At 48.5% G+C, this 21132-nt stretch overlaps 1 protein-coding gene across 2 annotated transcripts in view; it reads right to left on the reverse strand.

The window, feature by feature from the left end:
• Positions 1-21132, reverse strand: part of FIP1L1 (factor interacting with PAPOLA and CPSF1) — a 604847-nt gene that overhangs the window by 207181 nt on the left and 376534 nt on the right. Inside the window, exon 9 of one of the 2 annotated variants that reach the window (XM_086962650.1) lies at positions 8389-8536. In XM_086962650.1, the coding sequence (XP_086818776.1) occupies positions 8389-8536 (148 nt within the window). Of the gene's footprint in view, positions 1-8388; positions 8540-21132 lie in introns of both variants that reach the window. The other variant, XM_086962648.1, reaches the window with a different exon arrangement.

The raw sequence follows: 21132 nt of genomic DNA on the forward strand, positions 1-21132 counted from the left end.
ATGCGGAAAGAAAGTTGCGGAATAATGGGTTTTTACCCTCCCCCGGTAAGTACATTGGTGGCACGGCGGCCCACATCTCCAACAACATACTCATATTTTTTCACCACCCATTTGAAAAATGCACAGGTCTCTCATTGATGGCCAGCACCGACATACACTTTTAGACACACCTCCCGCCATAAGTTCTAGAATTGCGAACTTTAGAGCTGGGGAGCTACGTTTGAATCTCAGCATCAGCTCAACATCCTGTGAGTCCAGGCAAATCGCTTTGTCTTCCTGTGCCTACTTCAAATGAATGTGTTCTGTAATGTAAATTGTGCTCATGCCATGTTGTCGAGTTCGCGCTATATAATATTGCAAGGAAAAATAAAGTAGGGATACTCGAGTTCACACACTACTGAACGCGCACTCTCAAGTGCATCAGCACTGCACTGTGAATCGGAGCGTTTCACAGGCCTGTCACGGATAAGAAATGCTATCAAAACAAAATCCTACAAAACAATATACTACTGGCCGGCAGCAATTCATACCCGGACAACGTCGGGACGGGCTGCTAGTAACTTATATAAGTAGAGAGTAAAACTACCGCTGTGTGAGGGAGCCAAAGCCCAACCTATATATAATTTGTAGATTTCACAACAGGCATATTAGACAGCTGCGCTGTCAAGCCAGAGCTAAAAAGGAAACAGCTTAATGTCGATATATTTTATGCTGAAAGTATTTTTTTACAGATATTTAATTCTGAAATCAGTTTTAGCCTTAGTGTACACACCATTAAACCTACTATTAAGGCTAGGCTTTGGCCTAAAATGAGCATCACGTTTAGGTTCATGGCCTAGGATTAAAATGGTCATAGAGTAAGAGGAAACAGCTATGGTACATTTTATTGTTAGCCTTAGAATTTGGGCATGGTTAGGTATAGGTTCTAGGTGTATGTTACATGTAGGCGTGTGACTAGTACATTAACTCGGTTTTTATTCATTGAGAATTTTGAGAATACAGTTACAGAATTATTAATTGTATTTTCAGACATTTATATTTCAGTATTTTATATGTATGGTACTTTATGTATTATTGCCCAAACTGTCATCAGCGCACACCAGCAGTAAGGTGAAGAGTGGTTACATGAGTCTTTGTGTTGATACCTTTTAGCAAAGTTTAAATTTCTGTTTAGGAGACAAACAGCACTTAAGAAAGCTGTACAAGTTTTCTTCAGTCTACACTGAGTGGAAATTAAAAGCTCAGCAATCCTAAATGCAATTTTTCACAAGTACCTATTTTGACACTGTATTTGCTATGCTCAAAACAATTAAACAAAACATTTTGCTAAAATATGTAAAGTGTAGTAGTTATTTATTGTGTAACATGAGCTAAAGAGTAACTGACATAACAAGAAAAACTAATGTTGCTTTGATAAACAGAGAATATCCAATACTTGAATCTTATAACCACTGTAGACAGGAAGAAATGAGGAAAAAACGACAGGGCAAAATGTATAGATACTAGAGAGTTGCACAGAAAGAGAAACGGTAAGGCATGACATTACAATTGTCATGTCATTTTTTTTGTTTAAATCTGATTATTGGAGTTTGTTATACAAGCTTTCGTCACATTTTCCATTTCATATGAGGAAACAGAAGCAAGCCTAGTAGAATAGGTCATTGAATCTGTATGAAATGTACGCAAATTCTTAGGTAACCAGTGCATGTAAGATTAGATGTTATCACCATACCCAGACACTAAAAAGAACAAGCATTTACAATGCAACGGTCTCGCCTTTGCAAAAGTTAGTGCTTTTGGCATTGTAAATGACAAATGTTTTATTTATGTGTTGGTTTTGGAAACAGATAAATAAATGGCATTGTCATGAGTAGTAGAGAGTGAGTAGAGAGTAGTAAGTGAGTAGTAGAGTGTGTAGTAGAGAGTAGTGAGTGTGTAGTAGAGAGTAGTGAGTGTGTAGTAGAGAGTAGTGAGTGTGTAGTAGAGAGTAGTGAGTGTGTAGTAGAGTGTGTAGTAGAGTGTGTAGTAGAGAGTGTGTAGTAGAGAGTGTGTAGTAGAGAGTGTGTAGTAGAGTGAGCAGTGGAGACTAGTGAGTGTGTAGTAAAGTGGTGAGTGTGTAGTAGAGTGGTGAGTGTGTAGTAGAGTGGTGAGTGTAGTAGAGTGTGTATGAGAATGTGTAGTAGGGAGTGTAGTAGAGTGTGTAGTAGAGAGTGTGTAGTAGAGAGTAGTGAGTGTGTAGTAGAGAGTGTGTAATACAGAATGTGAAGTAGAGAGATTGAAGTAGAGAGATTGAAGTAGAGAGATTGAGGTAGAGAGATTGAATTAGAGAGATTGAGGTAGAGAGATTGAGGTAGAGAGATTGAGGTAGAGAGATTGAGGTAGAGAGATTGAATTAGAGAGATTGAATTAGAGAGATTGAATTAGAGAGATTGAGGTAGAGAGATTGAAGAAGAGAGTGTGGAGTAGAGAGTGTGGAGTGGAGAGTCTGTAGTAGAGTGTAGTAGAAAGTAGTGAGTGTGTAGTAGAGTAGTAGAGAATGTGTAGTAGAGTAGTAGAGAGTAGTAGAGGGTGTGTAGTAGAGTGTGTAGTAGAGCGTGTGTAGTAGAGAGTGTGTAGTAGAGAGTGTGTAATGTAGAGTGTGTAATGTAGAGTGTGTAATGTAGAGTGTGTAATGTAGAGTGTGTAATGTAGAGTGTGTAGTAGAGTGTGTAGTAGAGTGTGTAGTAGAGTGTGTAGTAGAGTGTGTAGTAGAGTGTGTAGTAAGTAGTGACTGTAGTAGATAGTGTGTAGTAGAGAGTGTCTAGTATAGAGTGTGTCGAAGAGAGTAGTGGCTGTAGTAGTGAGTGTGTAGTGAGTGTGTAGTAGAGAGTAGTGACTGTAGTAGAGAGTGTGTAGTAGTGTGTAGTAGAGAGTAGTGAGTGTAGTAGAGTGTGTAGTAGAGAGTAGCGACTGTAGTAGAGAGTGTGTAGTAGAGTGTGTAGTAGAGTGTGTAGTAGAGAGTAGAGTGCGTAGCAGAGAGTAGTGACTGTAGTAGAGAGTGTGTAGTAGAGTGTGTAGTAAAGAGTGTGTAGTAGAGTGTAGTAGAGAGTAGAGTGCGTAGCAGAGAGTAGTGACTGTAGTAGAGAGTGTGTAGCAGAATGTGTAGTAGAGAGTAGTGACTGTAGTAGAGAGTGTGTAGTAGAGAGTGTGTAGTAGAGAGTGTGCAGTGATTTGAGTTTTACATCAAATTAAAAACGGGAACGGAACAAACTCATCCTATACATTATTGTGGTAGGTGCCCACGCATATAGGGTTAAATGATGCGTTAGATGCCACAGGTCCCACCAACACGCTTCCTTTATGATAGGAGAATGCCCAACATCGCGGAGATTTGCTCTCTGTTCTTCCCGGATATTTGTATTTTCAAATGTATAATGTTATCCTGCTAAACGAAGACGATGCTCAAACTATAAAAGAAGAGGGTTTCACAGATATGTTAGTCCTTCCGGGCAAACGAAATGACCCAAAGAAAGATCAAGTGACAGTTTAGAGCTCCAAGTGAGTCTTAATAAAATCAGTGTCTGGAACGCATAGCATCAAAAAACGAGCGGGGCATCAAACTGCAGTGTCATTCAATCAAAGCTTCAAGGCTTCTGAGCGCTAGCCGAGAATTATTTTTTGTGAAGCACTAATCACTGTGGAAGGTGCCCCTGCTATCCCAGATGTGAGAAGTCAGTCTGATATGAAAATAAGCAGTATTTGGAATGAATGTATTTGGCAGGGGGAAGGTGGGGCGGCGCAAGACCGTACTGACGAGTGAACAGGAGCCATTTTGTACTGAGTGATTCTGCCTGTGGCAGGGGGAAGGTGGGGCGGCGCAAGACCGTACTGACGAGTGAACAGGAGCCATTTTGTACTGAGTGATTCTGCCTGTGTGCATGTAGACAGCCATTTTGTACTGAGTGATTCTGCCTGTGTGCATGTAGACAAACCAGGCAGCAGCATGAGCATGTGATTCGGTAAAATAACAAGCATTTACAATGCAATGGTTTTGCCTTTGTTAAAGTTAGAGCTATTGGCATTGCTCTTGACACTCTGAAGCTCCACTCTGCATTCTGAAGCTCCACTCTGCACTCTGAAGCTCCACTCTGCACTCTGAAGCTCCACTCTGCACTCTGAAGCTCCACTTTGCACTCTGAAGCTCCACTCTGAAGCTCCACTCTGCACTCTGAAGCTCCACTTTGCACTCTGAAGCTCCACTCTGCACTCTGAAGCTCCACTCTGAAGCTCCACTCTGAAGCTCCACTCTGAAGCTCCACTCTGAAGCTCCACTCTGCACTCTGAAGCTCCACTCTGCACTCTGAAGCTCCACTCTGCACTCTGAAGCTCCACTCTGAAGCTCCACTCTGAAGCTCCACTCTGCACTCTGAAGCTCCACTCTGCACTCTGAAGCTCCACTCTGCACTCTGAAGCTCCACTCTGAAGCTCCACTCTGAAGCTCCACTCTGAAGCTCCACTCTGAAGCTCCACTCTGAAGCTCCACTCTGCACTCTGAAGCTCCACTCTGCACTCTGAAGCTCCACTCTGCACTCTGAAGCTCCACTCTGCACTCTGAAGCTCCACTCTGAAGCTCCACTCTGCACTCTGAAGCTCCACTCTGCACTCTGAAGCTCCACTCTGCACTCTGAAGCTCCACTCTGCACTCTGAAGCTCCACTCTGAAGCTCCACTCTGAAGCCCCACTCTGAAGCTGCACTCTGAAGCTGCACTCTGAAGCTCCACTCTGAAGCTCCACTCTGCACTCTGAAGCTCCACTCTGCACTCTGAAGCTCCACTCTGCACTCTGAAGCTCCACTCTGCACTCTGAAGCTCCACTCTGCACTCTGAAGCTCCACTCTGCACTCTGAAGCTCCACTCTGCACTCTGAAGCTCCACTCTGCACTCTGAAGCTCCACTCTGCACTCTGAAGCTCCACTCTGCACTCTGAAGCTCCACTCTGCACTCTGAAGCTCCACTCTGAAGCTCCACTCTGCACTCTGAAGCTCCACTCTGCACTCTGAAGCTCCACTCTGCACTCTGAAGCTCCACTCTGCACTCTGAAGCTCCACTCTGAAGCTCCACTCTGAAGCCCCACTCTGAAGCTGCACTCTGAAGCTGCACTCTGAAGCTGCACTCTGAAGCTGCACTCTGAAGCTCCACTCTGCACTCTGAAGCTCCACTCTGCACTCTGAAGCTCCACTCTGCACTCTGAAGCTCCACTCTGCACTCTGAAGCTCCACTCTGCACTCTGAAGCTCCACTCTGCACTCTGAAGCTCCACTCTGCACTCTGAAGCTCCACTCTGCACTCTGAAGCTCCACTCTGCACTCTGAAGCTCCACTCTGCACTCTGAAGCTCCACTCTGCACTCTGAAGCTCCACTCTGAAGCTCCACTCTGAAGCTCCACTCTGAAGCTCCACTCTGAAGCTCCACTCTGAAGCTCCACTCTGAAGCTCCACTCTGAAGCTCCACTCTGAAGCTCCACTCTGAAGCTCCACTCTGAAGCTCCACTCTGAAGCTCCACTCTGAAGCTCCACTCTGAAGCTCCACTCTGAAGCTCCACTCTGAAGCTCCACTCTGAAGCTCCACTCTGAAGCTCCACTCTGAAGCTCCACTCTGAAGCTCCACTCTGAAGCTCCACTCTGAAGCTCCACTCTGAAGCTCCACTCTGAAGCTCCACTCTGAAGCTCCACTCTGAAGCTCCACTCTGAAGCTCCACTCTGAAGCTCCACTCTGAAGCTCCACTCTGAAGCTCCACTCTGAAGCTCCACTCTGAAGCTCCACTCTGAAGCTCCACTCTGCACTCTGAAGCTCCACTCTGCACTCTGAAGCTCCACTCTGCACTCTGAAGCTCCACTCTGCACTCTGAAGCTCCACTCTGCACTCTGAAGCTCCACTCTGAAGCTCCACTCTGAAGCTCCACTCTGAAGCTCCACTCTGAAGCTCCACTCTGAAGCTCCACTCTGAAGCTCCACTCTGCACTCTGAAGCTCCACTCTGCACTCTGAAGCTCCACTCTGAAGCTCCACTCTGAAGCTCCACTCTGAAGCTCCACTCTGAAGCTCCACTCTGAAGCTCCACTCTGAAGCTCCACTCTGAAGCTCCACTCTGCAGCTCCACTCTGCAGCTCCACTCTGAAGCTCCACTCTGAAGCTCCACTCTGAAGCTCCACTCTGAAGCTCCACTCTGAAGCTCCACTCTGCACTCTGAAGCTCCACTCTGCACTCTGAAGCTCCACTCTGAAGCTCCACTCTGAAGCTCCACTCTGAAGCTCCACTCTGAAGCTCCACTCTGAAGCTCCACTCTGAAGCTCCACTCTGAAGCTCCACTCTGAAGCTCCACTCTGAAGCTCCACTCTGAAGCTCCACTCTGAAGCTCCACTCTGAAGCTCCACTCTGAAGCTCCACTCTGAAGCTCCACTCTGAAGCTCCACTCTGAAGCTCCACTCTGCACTCTGAAGCTCCACTCTGAAGCTCCACTCTGAAGCTCCACTCTGAAGCTCCACTCTGAAGCTCCACTCTGAAGCTCCACTCTGAAGCTCCACTCTGAAGCTCCACTCTGAAGCTCCACTCTGAAGCTCCACTCTGCACTCTGAAGCTCCACTCTGAAGCTCCACTCTGCACTCTGAAGCTCCACTCTGAAGCTCCACTCTGAAGCTCCACTCTGAAGCTCCACTCTGAAGCTCCACTCTGAAGCTCCACTCTGAAGCTCCACTCTGAAGCTCCACTCTGAAGCTCCACTCTGAAGCTCCACTCTGAAGCTCCACTCTGAAGCTCCACTCTGAAGCTCCACTCTGAAGCTCCACTCTGAAGCTCCACTCTGAAGCTCCACTCTGAAGCTCCACTCTGAAGCTCCACTCTGAAGCTCCACTCTGAAGCTCCACTCTGAAGCTCCACTCTGAAGCTCCACTCTGAAGCTCCACTCTGAAGCTCCACTCTGAAGCTCCACTCTGCACTCTGAAGCTCCACTCTGCACTCTGAAGCTCCACTCTGAAGCTCCACTCTGAAGCTCCACTCTGAAGCTCCACTCTGAAGCTCCACTCTGAAGCTCCACTCTGAAGCTCCACTCTGCAGCTCCACTCTGCAGCTCCACTCTGAAGCTCCACTCTGAAGCTCCACTCTGAAGCTCCACTCTGAAGCTCCACTCTGAAGCTCCACTCTGAAGCTCCACTCTGCACTCCGAAGCTCCACTCTGAGCTCCACTCTGCACTCTGCAGCTCCACTCTGAAGCTCCACTCTGCAGCTCCACTCTGCAGCTCCACTCTGCAGCTCCACTCTGAAGCTCCACTCTGCACTCTGCAGCTCCACTCTGAATCTGCACTCTGAATCTGCACTCTGAATCTGCACTCTGAATCTGCACTCTGAATCTGCACTCTGAATCTGCACTCTGAATCTGCACTCTGAAGCTCCACTCTGAAGCTCCACTCTGAAGCTCCACTCTGAAGCTCCACTCTGAAGCTCCACTCTGAAGCTCCACTCTGAAGCTCCACTCTGAAGCTCCACTCTGAAGCTCCACTCTGAAGCTCCACTCTGAAGCTCCACTCTGCACTCTGAACGGTCAGACTCCAAAAATCTGCCCTAATCACAATAGTATTATTTCACCTGCGTGAATATAAGTCTTTGAAATTCTGGCCAGTGGTAATACACACAAGTAATATAAAATTGTTGTTCCAAAGAGCATTAAATGGAAATAAAACAAGTACCAGACCCATTGACGCCTGCACCTTAAAAGTGAAACTGACTGAAGCAAGCGCCAGGGCCACGTTGAAAAAAAAAGCCACACACATTAGATGCAGTCAAGGGCGCTCACGAGGTCAGAAGGCACTCCACAGGAACAACTACCAGACACATTGTTTCATTTCACTCTGAAAGTGCAGGCCTCAAAGTGAAACTGACTAAAGGAAGCGCACAGCCCATTAGATGCAGTCAAGGCGCGCTCACGAGGTCAAATCTCCAAAAGAGAAGCTCGTGACAGCCTGACTACAGCAGAAAAAGCTCGTAACAGTCTGATGTCCACAATATTCCCAGAAAAGTGGCAACATAAGTTGTCTCGCATAGACAGCAAAAGCTTCGCTTTTGCTTTCGTCTAGGCGAGACCTAAAAACACGAGATAACCTCTTTCAAAAGCATGGAAACGGATGTGCCAATACAAGAGCATACTGTCCAAGCTACATTTCCAGATTAGAAAGATGGGAGTGGGAGCGAGGCAGGGAAAAACCAGACCTCCATTATTAATATGTTACAAACCTGTAGAAAAAGTATGGCTACTCTGCAATAGTGCCCTAAAAACGTCAATAACTATTCACAGGTATCTTCCAATTCTAAAATGTAAGTTTTACAATTACAAGCAAATCTGTAATCGGTAGTACAAAACCTGAATATTGCTGTTTTCATTGGCAGCCCGCCGTCTTCCTTCCACACGAGAGATTGTGGTCTGTCCAATAACATCTATGGCAGTTGTCATTTTCCTACTATTTAATGACGATGAATATCCAGAATCATATCCAAGCTTCTCTGGAACACTTCAACAGAGAAGGAAATAATGTCGTGTATTAATCACACCTCTTTGCACCATAACAGAATGAAGAGTTCTAACATGTTGATTAAAAAATGAATTCTTTCAAAACAACATTTCTAACGTACAAGGTTAATGTGTTCATTTTTGTAAAAGAGTACACAACACTAAGCAACTGTATTTGAATAGAAGCTTGCATGCTTGTAAACATACATAAGGGCAGAGACATAAAAACACCAAAAAAAAAGAGCATGGAAGGTTCATCCATTTACTAAGTGCAAGAGCTTCTGCTGGTTCCTTAACTTAAGACACTGATTAAATTCACTACATAAGCAAAAATAAATTCAGTACTTCATATAATTTGGTGGCCTATGATTTGCTGTCTCTGTGCAATACGTACGGTCACTGTGTGCCTCGTACCAATTAAATCTTCACCCAACAAACACCCAGTAACAAAATAAAATTAAGCACAAATACCCTAAGAGCCAGTCATGAAAAATATTAGGTGGATGCACTTCATCAAACCAGGATTAACACATTTCATATTTACTTCTTGGATTTAATCGTCCACCCTCTTTTTCTGGATTCCCCCTGCATTCTAGACCTGTGTTTATACATTTTGAATTAATTTGCTACATGACATAATTGAGTTCCAATGAATGATGATCTAGTCACCTGCCAAGGGCAGGACAAGTTCTTCCCTTTTCAATGAGAACACCTTTGCTCAGGCATCCTTCGTGTAAGGGCTTCTGAGGTAAAGGACGACTCCCAGCAAATGACCTGGAAAGGCTAAGGGATAGAACCCTTGCAACCTATGTTCCCTATAAGGTGTGCTCCCCAAATTTAACTTCCACTCACCTGTCAGGGGGGCGCAAGCTCCTAAACTACAATAAGGCATGCACGAAAGGCAAAGGAAAGGCAGATACAGTCAGTATGTTGCATTCTCGCCAATGTGCTACCTGAAAGGAGTGAGACTAACTCCCTACACCATCCCCACATAGGACTTACGAAGAGAGGGAGGGATGGTAATGCGAGGATTTAACCTTGGTGTTGAACGGAGGGACTGAATAGGACTGATGCAGCGGCTGGCGGGATGATGCTTTCTTCAGTGATGCACATTTTAAAGATAAGTTGGATAGAAAAGTGTGAAAAGGCACCATTGTTTACAATGTAAATTATTAGATGGTGTTGCAGCACAGAGGGTGTTTGGCTGTATGGCAGCTTTAAATATGCATTTTCGTCTTTGAAATGCTAATAAAAATTAATAGCAACATTTGGAGGGAGGAGACCTTGAACCTAGAGCGGGCTAAAACCAAGGCATGTAATGAGGCTATCATGTGTCCTTTGACTTTACCTTTGGTAACGCCTTATGTGATAGAGACAATATCTAGCTGCGGATGCCTTACCTTTCAATTTCCCCAGGCATCAGACTGGATCCGCAAGATTTTGGGTGAGCAGTACCCCTGCGCACCGATAGGTGGTGTCGAACGGCTGCACCGCGGCGGCCGTGCTGGAATGGACATTCCCGTCACTTACATAGGCGCCTCCTTGGCATGCTGACGTACTTTTCACACCAGAAGTGCAGAGCCATTATGTGCACTGACACTGGTGTGTCCAAACTAGGTCCCTAAAGGATCATCCCCGACCTTAGAAATCTGTCCGCAGAATGGGGAGGATCGGTAACGAATATGCTGCTAGATGCACAAGTTACTTACTTGTGTAACGACATTTCTGTAAGGGACATTAGTTAGTGATAGATTCCTTACCTTAGAATATCCCCAGGCGTCAGACTGGATCCTCAAAGTTTTTCGTCAGCAGTACCCCTGCGCGTCGGTACGCGCGTCATATGCCTCCGTGTGCATCGTTGGCGACGTAGTCGCCGAGATGACATCGCTGGAGCTGCTTAACCGCATCCCCACGGGCTGACTTCAGTTCTGTACACGACTTTCCACGCCAGGAACGCAGAGCCATGCAAGATAATGACCACTGGTGCATTGAAACTAGGGCCCTGAAATGATGACCTTCACCCTAGAAATCAGTTCGCAGAAAGGGGAGGATGGGTGGGGCGGTAAGGAATCTATCACTAACTAATGTCTCTTACAGATATATCGTTACACAAGTAACCTGTGCATCTGAAATAGACACTTTAGTGATAGATTCCTTACCTTAGAATAGATGCCCCAGCAATACCAACCCCGATGGTGGGTCTGCGAACCAAGATCACACCAGAAAGACACGGAGAGCAGAACGGCCAAGGAAGCCATCTCTCCGGAATTGACTGTCAAGGCAATAATGCTTGGTAAAAGTGTGCAGCGAGGCCCATGTGGCTGCCTCACAGATATCTTGACGGGGGGGGGGACACCATGACCCAATGCAGTAGTAGCAGCTGTCGCCCTGGTAGAATGGGCGTGCAACCCCACCAGAGGTTCCTTTTTAGCCGGAGAATAACAGGCCTTGATACACAAGACGACCCAGTGAGATATAGTCCTCTTGTGTACAGCCCAGCTTTTCGTGGCGCCTACGTAGCCAACAAAGAGCTGGTCATCCACCCGGAACTGTTATGTGCCATTCAGGTAAAATGAGAGTACACGTTTTGGGTCCAGACGGTGGAGCGAGTGCGAAGCACAACCTTGTCCGGATGAACCGATAGAAAAGGAGGCTTACAGGAAAGAGCCTGGAGCTCACTCACGCGCCTAGCTGAGGTGATGGCAACCAAGAAAGCAGTTTTCAAAGTTAATAAACAAAGAGGATAGTTCTGAAGCGCTCAAAGGGAGCGCACATCAAATAGGAAAGAACCAGATTGAAGTCCCACTGTGGCATAACAAACGGAATTGGAGGAAAAAGGTGAGTAACGCCCTTGAGAAATCTATTTACAACAGGGGACTTGAAAAAAGAGGGCTGATCAGGGAGCCTGAGACAGGCGGAAATTGCACAAAGATAGCCCTTAATAGTGCCCAGAGCAGAGCCCTGCTGGATCAGAGAAAGAAGGAACAAAAGGACTTCTGAAAGAGGAGCAGAAAGGTGATCCACAGCATTTGCTGTGCACCATGCTACAAATTTGTTCCACCTGCATGCGTATACCAATTTATATGAGGGACGCCTGGCTGCCAGAATGATATCACAGACTTCAGGAGGCAAGTCAAAGGGAATCGACTGTCGCCGCTCAATCTCCACGCATGTAGGTGGAGGCTAGACAGGTTCGGGTGGAGGAGACCGTCCTCTGTTGCTGCGACAGAAGATGCTCCCGAAGAGGCAGTCGGATCGGGGGATTCATGCTCATACTGAGTAGCTCGGGATACCAGACTCTTCGAGCCCAGTCCGGAGCCACAAGAATGACTTGGGTCGGTCGCACCTGATCTTCTTCAGCACTCTGGGTAGAAGTGGTATAGGCGGAAAAGCGTACAATAGACCACAGCTCCACTTGTGACGATAAGTGCCGCCGAGCGAGTGCCGCCTTGGAAAGTCCAACGCGCAGAAGTGATAACATTGCACGTTCTCTTCGGTGGCGAATATATCTAACCAAGGCTCTCCCCACTGTTGAAAGAGACCTTGCGCCACCTCAGAGTGAAGACGCCATTCGTGATCCATCATACACCTGGGGCTGAGTTCGTCCGCCCGGACGTTCAAAAAACCTGCCAGGTGTTGAACCATCAAGGAAATGTCTTGACGTTCCAGCCAGGTCCAGAGGCGCAGAGCCTCTTGACATAGGGGCAATGACCCCACCGGCCCTGTTTGTTGCAATACCAGATGGCAGTGGTGTTGTCTGTGAACACTTGCACCACCCTCCCCTTGACAAACGGAAGGAATGCTTTCAGTGCTAGAAAGATCGTCCGAAGCTCCAGAAGGTTGATATGGAGCCGGGACTCCGCCGGAGACCAGAGGCCTCTGATCTCGGCCTCTCCCATGTGGCCACCCCATCCCAGGAGGGACGCATCCGTCACCACTGTGTGCTCGGCTGGGGAAGGGAAAAGGACCTGCCGCTGACCCAATGCTAATTCGTGAGCCACCACTGCAATTGTTGTGCAGTGCTCTCCGAGATCTGGACGTAGTCGGACAGGTTTCCCTGATGTTGCGCACACTGGAACTCCCGGTCCCCCTGCAGAGCCTGGCATTGTTGGTCAACAGGATGCAGGAGGCCATGAGGCCCAGCAGCCTCAAGGTCTTCCAGACCGAAACCCAGGACAAGAGATGAAAGATCAGAATCATAGGCAGAATGTCCCGGAGTCGCTGTGAGAGGATAAACCAAAACTGCGCTGTAGCCAGAACCGCTCCGATGAAGAGGAGCTTCTGATAGGGAATCAGGTGCGACTTCGGCACATTGATGGAAAACCCCAGCAAATGCAGGAGGTCGGACGTAGTTTGAAGGTAGGAGACGACTGCCTGGAGGGAGCCCGCCTTCAGCAGCCAGTTGTCAAGATAGGGGAAGACTGAAACCCCTGATCTGCACAGGTGAGCTGCGACCACCGCCATCACTTTCGTGAACACCAGTGGGGCGCTGGTAAGGCCAAAAGAGAGCAGAGTGAACTGAAAGTGCTCGTGACCTACCGTGAACCGCAGGAAACGCCGGTGGTCTGGCAGAACGGCGATATGAAAATACGGGTCCTGCAGGTCTAACTCTACCATCCAGTCTTGGGGGTCGAGGGCAGACCAGACCTGAGCAATTGTGAGCATCTTGAACTTCTCCTTCCGGAGAAAGCGATTGACGTTCCAAAGGTCTAAGATGGGTTGCAGGCCTTTGTACTCCTTCGGCACCAAGAAGTAGTGGGAGTAACAATCACAACCTACTTCTGGCGTCGGAAAACACTAGATGGCCCCCTTGGCCAAGAGGGCCGTAACTTCCTGCTGGAGAAGTGCCAAGTGATCCCCCGACATGTGGTGGTACTGTGGTGGCATGGCTGGGGGTGTTGTCTCGAAGGGGAGGGAGTAACCCTTTCGGACAATTTGCAGAACCCACCTGTCCGATGTGATGTTGCACCAGTGGTGGAGGTCAGGGCCGGACTGGGAACCAGAACCGGCCCTGGCAAAGTGCTCGGCCGGCCCCCCTCCCTCCCTCCCTCCGGGAGGAGAGGGGAGGGGGGGAGAGGTGCGACCACGCTCTGTGACAGGGCCGGTTTTCGGCCGTTTTTGTTACAGGGCCGTTTTTGCAGCATAAAGGCCCTGTAACAAAAACGCCCCCAGGGGCCCAAAACCTGCCCCCAACCATGCGGCCCACCGGGGGATTGCCTGGTGCCCTCAACGGCCAGTCCGGGCCTGGTGGAGGTGATGGCGAATCCTGCCACCTACTGGCGTCTGGTGGGTCTGAAACACCGGACTAGGAAGGTTTGGAGGCAGTGGCAGCAGGGCGGGGGTGGTGGACTGACCCGCCTCAGCAGGTCCCGCGGCTGCGCTGAGACTGTTGCTGCGCAGGCCTGTAGCTCTGAAACGAACATGCTTGGCCGCCCCTTCCTTGACCACGAAAGGAGAGAAAAGCAGAAGCGGAAGGAGTGCGTGTGGCCGAAAGGCCTAAGGACTTGGCCATAGTCCGCTAGTCCTTAAAACGCTCCAACATGCAATCGGCCTTATCACCAACCAGGCGAGTGCCATCAAAGGGCATGTCCATTAATGTGTTCTGGACACCACCAGAAAACCCAGTCGTTCTCAGCCAGGCATGGCAGCATAGCGTCACTGTCGTGCCCAGCGAGTCGCAGTGGTGAGACCACAACTGATCCGGAACTTGGCTGCGTCTCTCCCCTCAGCAATAGCTTGCGAGAGTATTGTCCAATCCTACACCGGACACTGAGGCAGCACCTTCGCAACCGTATCCCACACAGAATGGGAATAAAGGCCCAAGAGACATGCAGTGTTCACAGACCGCAGTCCTGAACTGGCAGAAGAAAAAACTTTCTTCCCAAACTGCTCCAGTTTCTTGGATTCCTTGTCTGGAGGTGCAGAAGGAAACGCGCTAGGGTACGCAGAGGCTTGGACAACCAAGCTCTCAGGGGGAGCGGAAAACGGGGTCGTCGGGGGCCGGGCGATGGCATCAGGCCACGTTCTTATCCACAGGAGTCCCTGTGTTGGGCCTGGACCAGGTGCCCAAAAGAACTGCCAAGAGTGCATCATTAAAAGGGCAGCAGCGGCTCCGTAGAAGGCGACGCCGGCCGAATTACCTCTGTCAGGAGGTTAGTCCTGACGGCCACGGTAGGAAGCTCGAGATGGAGAGCCTCCGCCGCCCTATGCAACACCGTGGAGTAGGAACCACCCTCCTCTGTAGCCACGGTAGAAGGAGACAGTGTGCCAGGTTCAGGAGTATAATCCTGGTCACCTGCTTCGCTTGGATCCTCATCCCCGTCCAGGTCCGGTGTCGCGGCCGACGCCAGTGGCGGCGCCGTCGTCGTTTGTGGAAGTCGTACCGGGCCAACCGACATGGACGGGGATCCATGCGTGGATCTATGGGGGTCTCTTGGCGTCGAGACCGAAGTCGTCGATGACGTCGGGGGGGGCCAGCGATGTCGAAGAACGAGGACCCCCAGTCGGGCCCGAAGCCACACCAGCGGGGCCAGACGGTCCGAAGAATGTCCCATGCCTGACAGGAAATCCTGCAGAGGCCGGGGTCACTGATGGACCCAGAAAAGACGGGTAGGCCCTCTGCAACTGCCGGAGCCGTAGGAGCAGTGCCACCTGCACCCTCAGGCGTGTTGCATGACCGGCTAGGGGTGAGCGAAGAGCGGCAACACTTCTTCGACTTCTTGTGCTTCGCCTTACCGGACTGCAAGTACGAAGACTTCGAATAGTGGTGACGGCTCCGAGGCCGTTCCCTCGACCTCCCACGGGACCGGGACCTGGAACGGCGTGTAGCAGACTCCCGGGTGTCTTGCCAATGTCGGGACCACTCCCGCAAAGTTTTCGGAGCCATGGCCCAACAGTGGGAGCACGACTCGGAGACGTGGCCGCGCCCCAGGCAGTAGAGACACTCACGGTGCGGGTCTGTCACCAACATCGTGCGGGGACAAGACGCGCAAGACTTAAAATCGGGCATCCCTATACACCAGGAGTCAAAGACTCAAAAAAACAGAGACAAAAGTCCCAAAAATAACTCGGACGTCAGCGTGCCTGGGCGCGTCAAAGTAGCTCCAGCGCGGTCATCTCGGCGACCTCGACGCCAACAATGCACGTGGAGCCTTATGACTATGCCTACGGACGCGCAGGGGTACTGCTGATGAAAATCTTTCCGGATCCAGTCTGACGCCTGGGGATATTCTAAGGTAAGGACTCTATCACTAACGTCTCTCTTTCAGATGTTATTTCTACCAGAAAAGGCATTACCAAAGATAAGTAACTTGTCCATCTGACAGAGACTTCTAACCGCAGATTCCTTGCCTTTGAATAGATACCCAAGCAATACCATCCCCGGTGGTGGGTCTGCGGAAAAATGTAAGCTAGGAAGTCCTACAGTACTGAACAGGTGAAATGCCCATACCTGCAGACGCGACTGTCCAGGCAGTAATGCTTGGTAAACTTGTGAAGAACATGTTGCTGCCTGGAAAATGTCCAGCACTGGGACTCCACGTGCTAATGCAGTGGTCACATCTATAGCTCAGGTGGAATGAGTGTGTAAGCCTTCATGAGGCTGCTTCTTTACCAGTGCGTAGCAGATCTTGATGCAGAGAACGACCCATTGAGAGAGAGTTTGTTTCTGCATCACTCGACCTTTCTTCGCACCAACATACCCTAGGAAGAGTCGGTCGTCCACCCCGAACTCTCATGTGCGGTTAAAAAGAACAACAATGCTCTATTTGGGTGCAGATGGTGGAGTTTCTCCTCTTCCTAGAGGGATGTGGAGAAGCATAGAAGGTGGGCAAGGTGACAGGTTGGCCCACAAGAAATGAGGTTACCATTCTGGGCAAGAAAGAGGCGCTACTTGGTGAACACCCTAGGGGTGCTGGTAAGGCCAAAAGGGAACAGGGTGAACTGAAAATGCTTGCGGCCTACTGTAAACCGCAGGTAGCGCCAATGGGCAGGCTGGACGAGGATGTGAAAATCGGCATCCTGCAAGTCTACCGCTACCATCCAGTCTCCTGGGTCCAGGGCAAACAAGACCAGAGCCAATGCGAGCATCTTAAATGTCTCCTTTTTGAGGAAGTAGTCCAGGGTTTTGGAGATCGAGGATAGGACGAAGACCCTTGTCCTTTTTGAGGACCAGTTAAGTAGTGGGAATAGCATCCTGAGTCTAATTCTGGCACTGGAACCCTGTCTTTGGCTCCCTTTCTCAAGAGAGCAATGACTTCCTAGCGGCGCAGGGACAAATTATACCTCGTGAGCTGGTCGAAAGATGAAGGGAGGGGCAATCTCGAAGGGGTAGCCCCTTTGCTGCAGAACACACCTGTCGAATGTTATAGACTGCCAGTGGTGGAGGTAATGACAGATCCTGCCACCAACTGTGTGCCCATGATCTGAAAGGGTAAGATTAGGAAGGTTTGGAGGCTGCAGCTGCCAGGGGTGTGGTGGCTGGAACAAACCACTAGCGACCCGACCCACGAGGCCGGAGGAACCGCGTCCTAACCCAGGCAGAGGCTAGAAAGTTTTCACAGCTTGGTGGATGGGATACGGAAAGCCCCATCTTGGCCACGAAAGAAGCCAATGGCAGAATAGGGACATGGGGCAACCGAGAGGCCCAAATACTTGGCCGTAGGCCTTGAGTCCTTAAAGTGCACCAGCGCCGAGTTGGCCTCGTCCCTGAAGAGACAGGTGCGATCAAAGCCCATGTGCATGAAGTAAGCCTAGACATTCTTGAAAAACAAGAGTTTCTCAATGGCGACTGAGGACCACCGTCAATGAAAAAGCTCTGCCCAGTGAGTCGGTTATGTCCAAGCCACAGCATAGAGTGAACTTCTATGAGTCTCTCCCATCTGTCACTGCTTGAGAGAGAATGGCCCAGGCTTTCTCAGGGACCTGTGGCAGCACTTGCACAACCGCTTCCGGCATTGTGTGAGGTAGCAGCCCGATTAGCATGTAGCATTCACTGACAGCATTCACCGACAGCAAGGCAGGCGGAAGAAAACATGTTCTTTCCCAAGCTGTTCAGCCTCTTGGATTCCCTGTCCAGGGCAGCGAACACGCCAAGGGAAGTGGAGGCTTGGACTACCAAGCTCTCCAGGGTAGGGTGAGGACATCTGGGTCCCCTGGAGCGGGCAGTGGAGGCGGGCCATCAGCCTATTCACAGGAGCCCCTGGGCTGGGTTTGGACAAGCTCCCCAAAAGGACGTCGGTAAGTAGATTTGGATGTAGCACCTTAGTTAAGATGTTGGCCTTGACTGCCACTGAGGGCAACTGAAGGTCGAGGACCTCATCTACCCTCCACACCACCATTACGTATGTAAGTCCCTTCCCTCCTCCATAGCCACAGTAGGGGGGTGAGAGGCATACCAGTATCTGAAGACATATCCAGACCGCTGGCATCACCCAGTTCCTCTCACCAGTCCATATCCTGATCATAAGGCAGGTATTCAGAAGGGTCCCTTGACCCCACCCTTTCCTTTCCTGAGGCCTAGGCCCCGAACTAGGACACAGGGTATTGTCGGCAGCAGAAAAGACAACAGTTGACACGGCACTGGCTCTGTGTTGGATTCAGGGATCACAATGGGGCATGGGGAGATAATTACTTCACCAGTCGTATCTGTAGACACCAGATTTGGAATGTCTTATTAAATTGACAGGCAACCCATAATGCGGCCCAGTAAGAGCGGAAATTAATTCTCCAAAATTATAAATTGTTTGGCACTGTTCATAGAAAATACAGAATTCATTTTAATTGAGAGGGTACTTGGAGGCCAAGTGATTAGGACTTGGATTATGGATCATGAGATTCAGGGAGCAGGATCACATCTCACGTGTCATCATGCTAACTCTTGATCAAGACTTTTCATTTACTTACTCCTTTAATAAATTAGTAGTAATGAGTTAACACTTACAGGCCACCAAATTGCATCTTAACCATGGCAGATGAGTATTGCAAGTCTTTCTACTTTATTTAGCAAGAGTATTTTTTAATGTCACTTGTTTTAATTGGCAATATCCATCATCTTAAGGAGTCCAAGAATTACATTAGTTATTTCTATAGACCAACAATAATATTTGATTTTCAGTTTATGTACTTACATTACAGTTGAGGATATTTAAAGGATTTGTCAACACAGTTTTCATCCTCATTAAGGTTAAATGTTTAACTAGAGAAGCTGTTTAATTAAGGTAGACGTGAGATTTCTGCGCCCTGCTGCCAATTTCTGAAACTTCTCCGAAGTCCCACTTCCACAAGGCAAAGCTGCCCTGTGTTATGCCAAAAGAATATGCTTTCCAGTGAATTCCCAATGGCTTGGCCTCAGAGTGCTGAGAAACACTGCCGTTAATTTAAAGTGTTTAGGCCAAGTCCTCAGCCTTCTACAGTCCTCAGCTGTGTTAATATCTATGCACTACACAAAGGGAATGATGCTCAAACTACTTTAATCTATCAACTTAAATGAGTCACAAAGTAAAGGTGTCTAGACATGATGCATGAAGTTCACGTGTGGGCTATATCAAAAAAGGCTTTATTACTTCTGCTGTGTTTGTTTCTTCAGCATTTACTTTACTCTTAGCAAGCCATAGTAGAAAATTGTGCCATTTGATATCTGACCTAGTGCTATGTGAAAAATAAAGTCTTATTAATTGGGTAGGAAGCTCAAAAGCAGTCTGAGAAACAAAAAGGCTTGCAATCTGGAAGGAGGTTGTGCTCTTTTGTGATGCAAGAAAATATTTGTGTACAATTTTTTTTAAAACATTTTGGTAAAAGCATCTTATAATTATACCATCTGAATGAAGACTATAAATGCTTTACCAAAAAAACATGTGCACATGGCCAGGGGACTCATACATATAGAAGGTCTCTTGCCGCACAGGGACACATTTAATTAGAGGTAACATTGCTTGCTACTACATTGACTTAGCAATCAGAAAGATTAACAGAGAACAGCCATGTTCACAACCTGCTTGAGGTAACTGGTATCTGCTCTACTCATCTTGTGAATGGGCTTAGTACTGTCAAAGTAGTTAATGTATAACTGTGTAATATTTACTTATGAATCAATACAAGGTTTTCTAAAATATTACTTTGTACGCACTTTCAACTAGCCTATTCTTTGTCTGATATATCTTTGATTGGCATATCAGAAAAAAAGTTGTGAATCCACACTATTTTCAATAACGACCCACTAAAAACATAGTTGCTTGTAAGGCACTTTTAGTAAACCTCAAACCGCTTCCTAGGAACCATGTAACCTCCCTCATTCCTTGTGAATCACTCCATAGTGGTCTGTGCAAACATTTTTCCTGGGAATAAAGAAACTAGCTTTTCCTGGTAAATCACTTCTCTGCTAATCTCAAACTATTTTCTTGGAAACAGAAACATTCTGATTAATTATTTCTGAATAGACCTTATGAGTGAATGTGTGTTATAACAATCACTGCAAAATGCAACAGTTTTGCAAACACTAGAAAACACAGTTGATGATTAGGCAGCTGAATAAACGCCAACAACACCTGTGATAAAGTGCCATCTTTTTTGCATGGTATGCCCCCACTTTTTGCTGAATTGCTGATGTGCTTTGACTGAGTGTGCCCTGGGCTCCTGCCAATCAGGTGCCCAGGGCCTGTGTTCCTTCCCTAAAACTGTGTTGAAACTAAAACCCAATTTGCATCTCTGGCCACATGTCAGTCCCTGGTAAATAGTACCCAGCACATTGTGCCCAGAGAAGACCCCTAAGGCTGCAGCACTTATTGTGCCACCCTTAAGGGCCCTGTACCCTGGCACACACACACTGCCTTTGCAGGCTGAGTGTCCTGGTGCAGAACTAAACAAAAAGTCGACATGGCACACATCCCTGCGTGCCATGCCCACAAACACACTTCCTTGGCATACATCAGTCACCCCTCTAGCTGGGTGCACTATGCCAGTGGTGGGGGCACAGGTGCATGAGGCCTGTGCCCCCACAGTACCCAGGTTCATTCCTGGGCACTGTAAGTGCAGTTATGCCATTAATAGTATATGGTGCAGGGAAGTTGTCATTACGAACTCCACAGCGCCATGATGGTTACACTGAAGACTGAGGAGTTTGATATCAAACATCTCAGCACATTAAACCCACACTGATGCCAGTATGGGATTTAGTGACAAATGCACTACAGAGGCATCACAGAGATTCCCCCTGAAACCTAAACAACTCCCAGTGTCCTGACTGCGTGGCTACCAAGGCTGCCACCACCAGACATGTTTCTGGACCCCTGCGTCGAGAGCTTGCTGCTCTCGGGGGCCTGAAACAATGCACATCCTTGGACGAGGTGCCAAGCCTCCTCCCCCAGGATGGGCAGGGGAGGCTTCAAAGGCATGCCACCTTTTGTGAGCTTCCCCAGACCAATTGCTGTACTCAGCAACTGGCCCCCACAGGTTCTGACCCCCACTCTGGCGTGAAGACAGGCGGGAAACCCTAAGTGAAGAAAGGGGGTGTGCCAGCCTGTGCCAACTCCACCCCTCAAGTGGGAGAGGCGAGGTGAAACACAACTTTGTGCTACAGCCATCTTGAGGGTGGGGAGCCCT

The sequence above is a fragment of the Lissotriton vulgaris genome, chromosome 3_1 (genome assembly GCF_964263255.1).
Source record: "Lissotriton vulgaris chromosome 3_1, aLisVul1.2, whole genome shotgun sequence".
NCBI classification, from domain to species: domain Eukaryota; kingdom Metazoa; phylum Chordata; class Amphibia; order Caudata; family Salamandridae; genus Lissotriton; species Lissotriton vulgaris.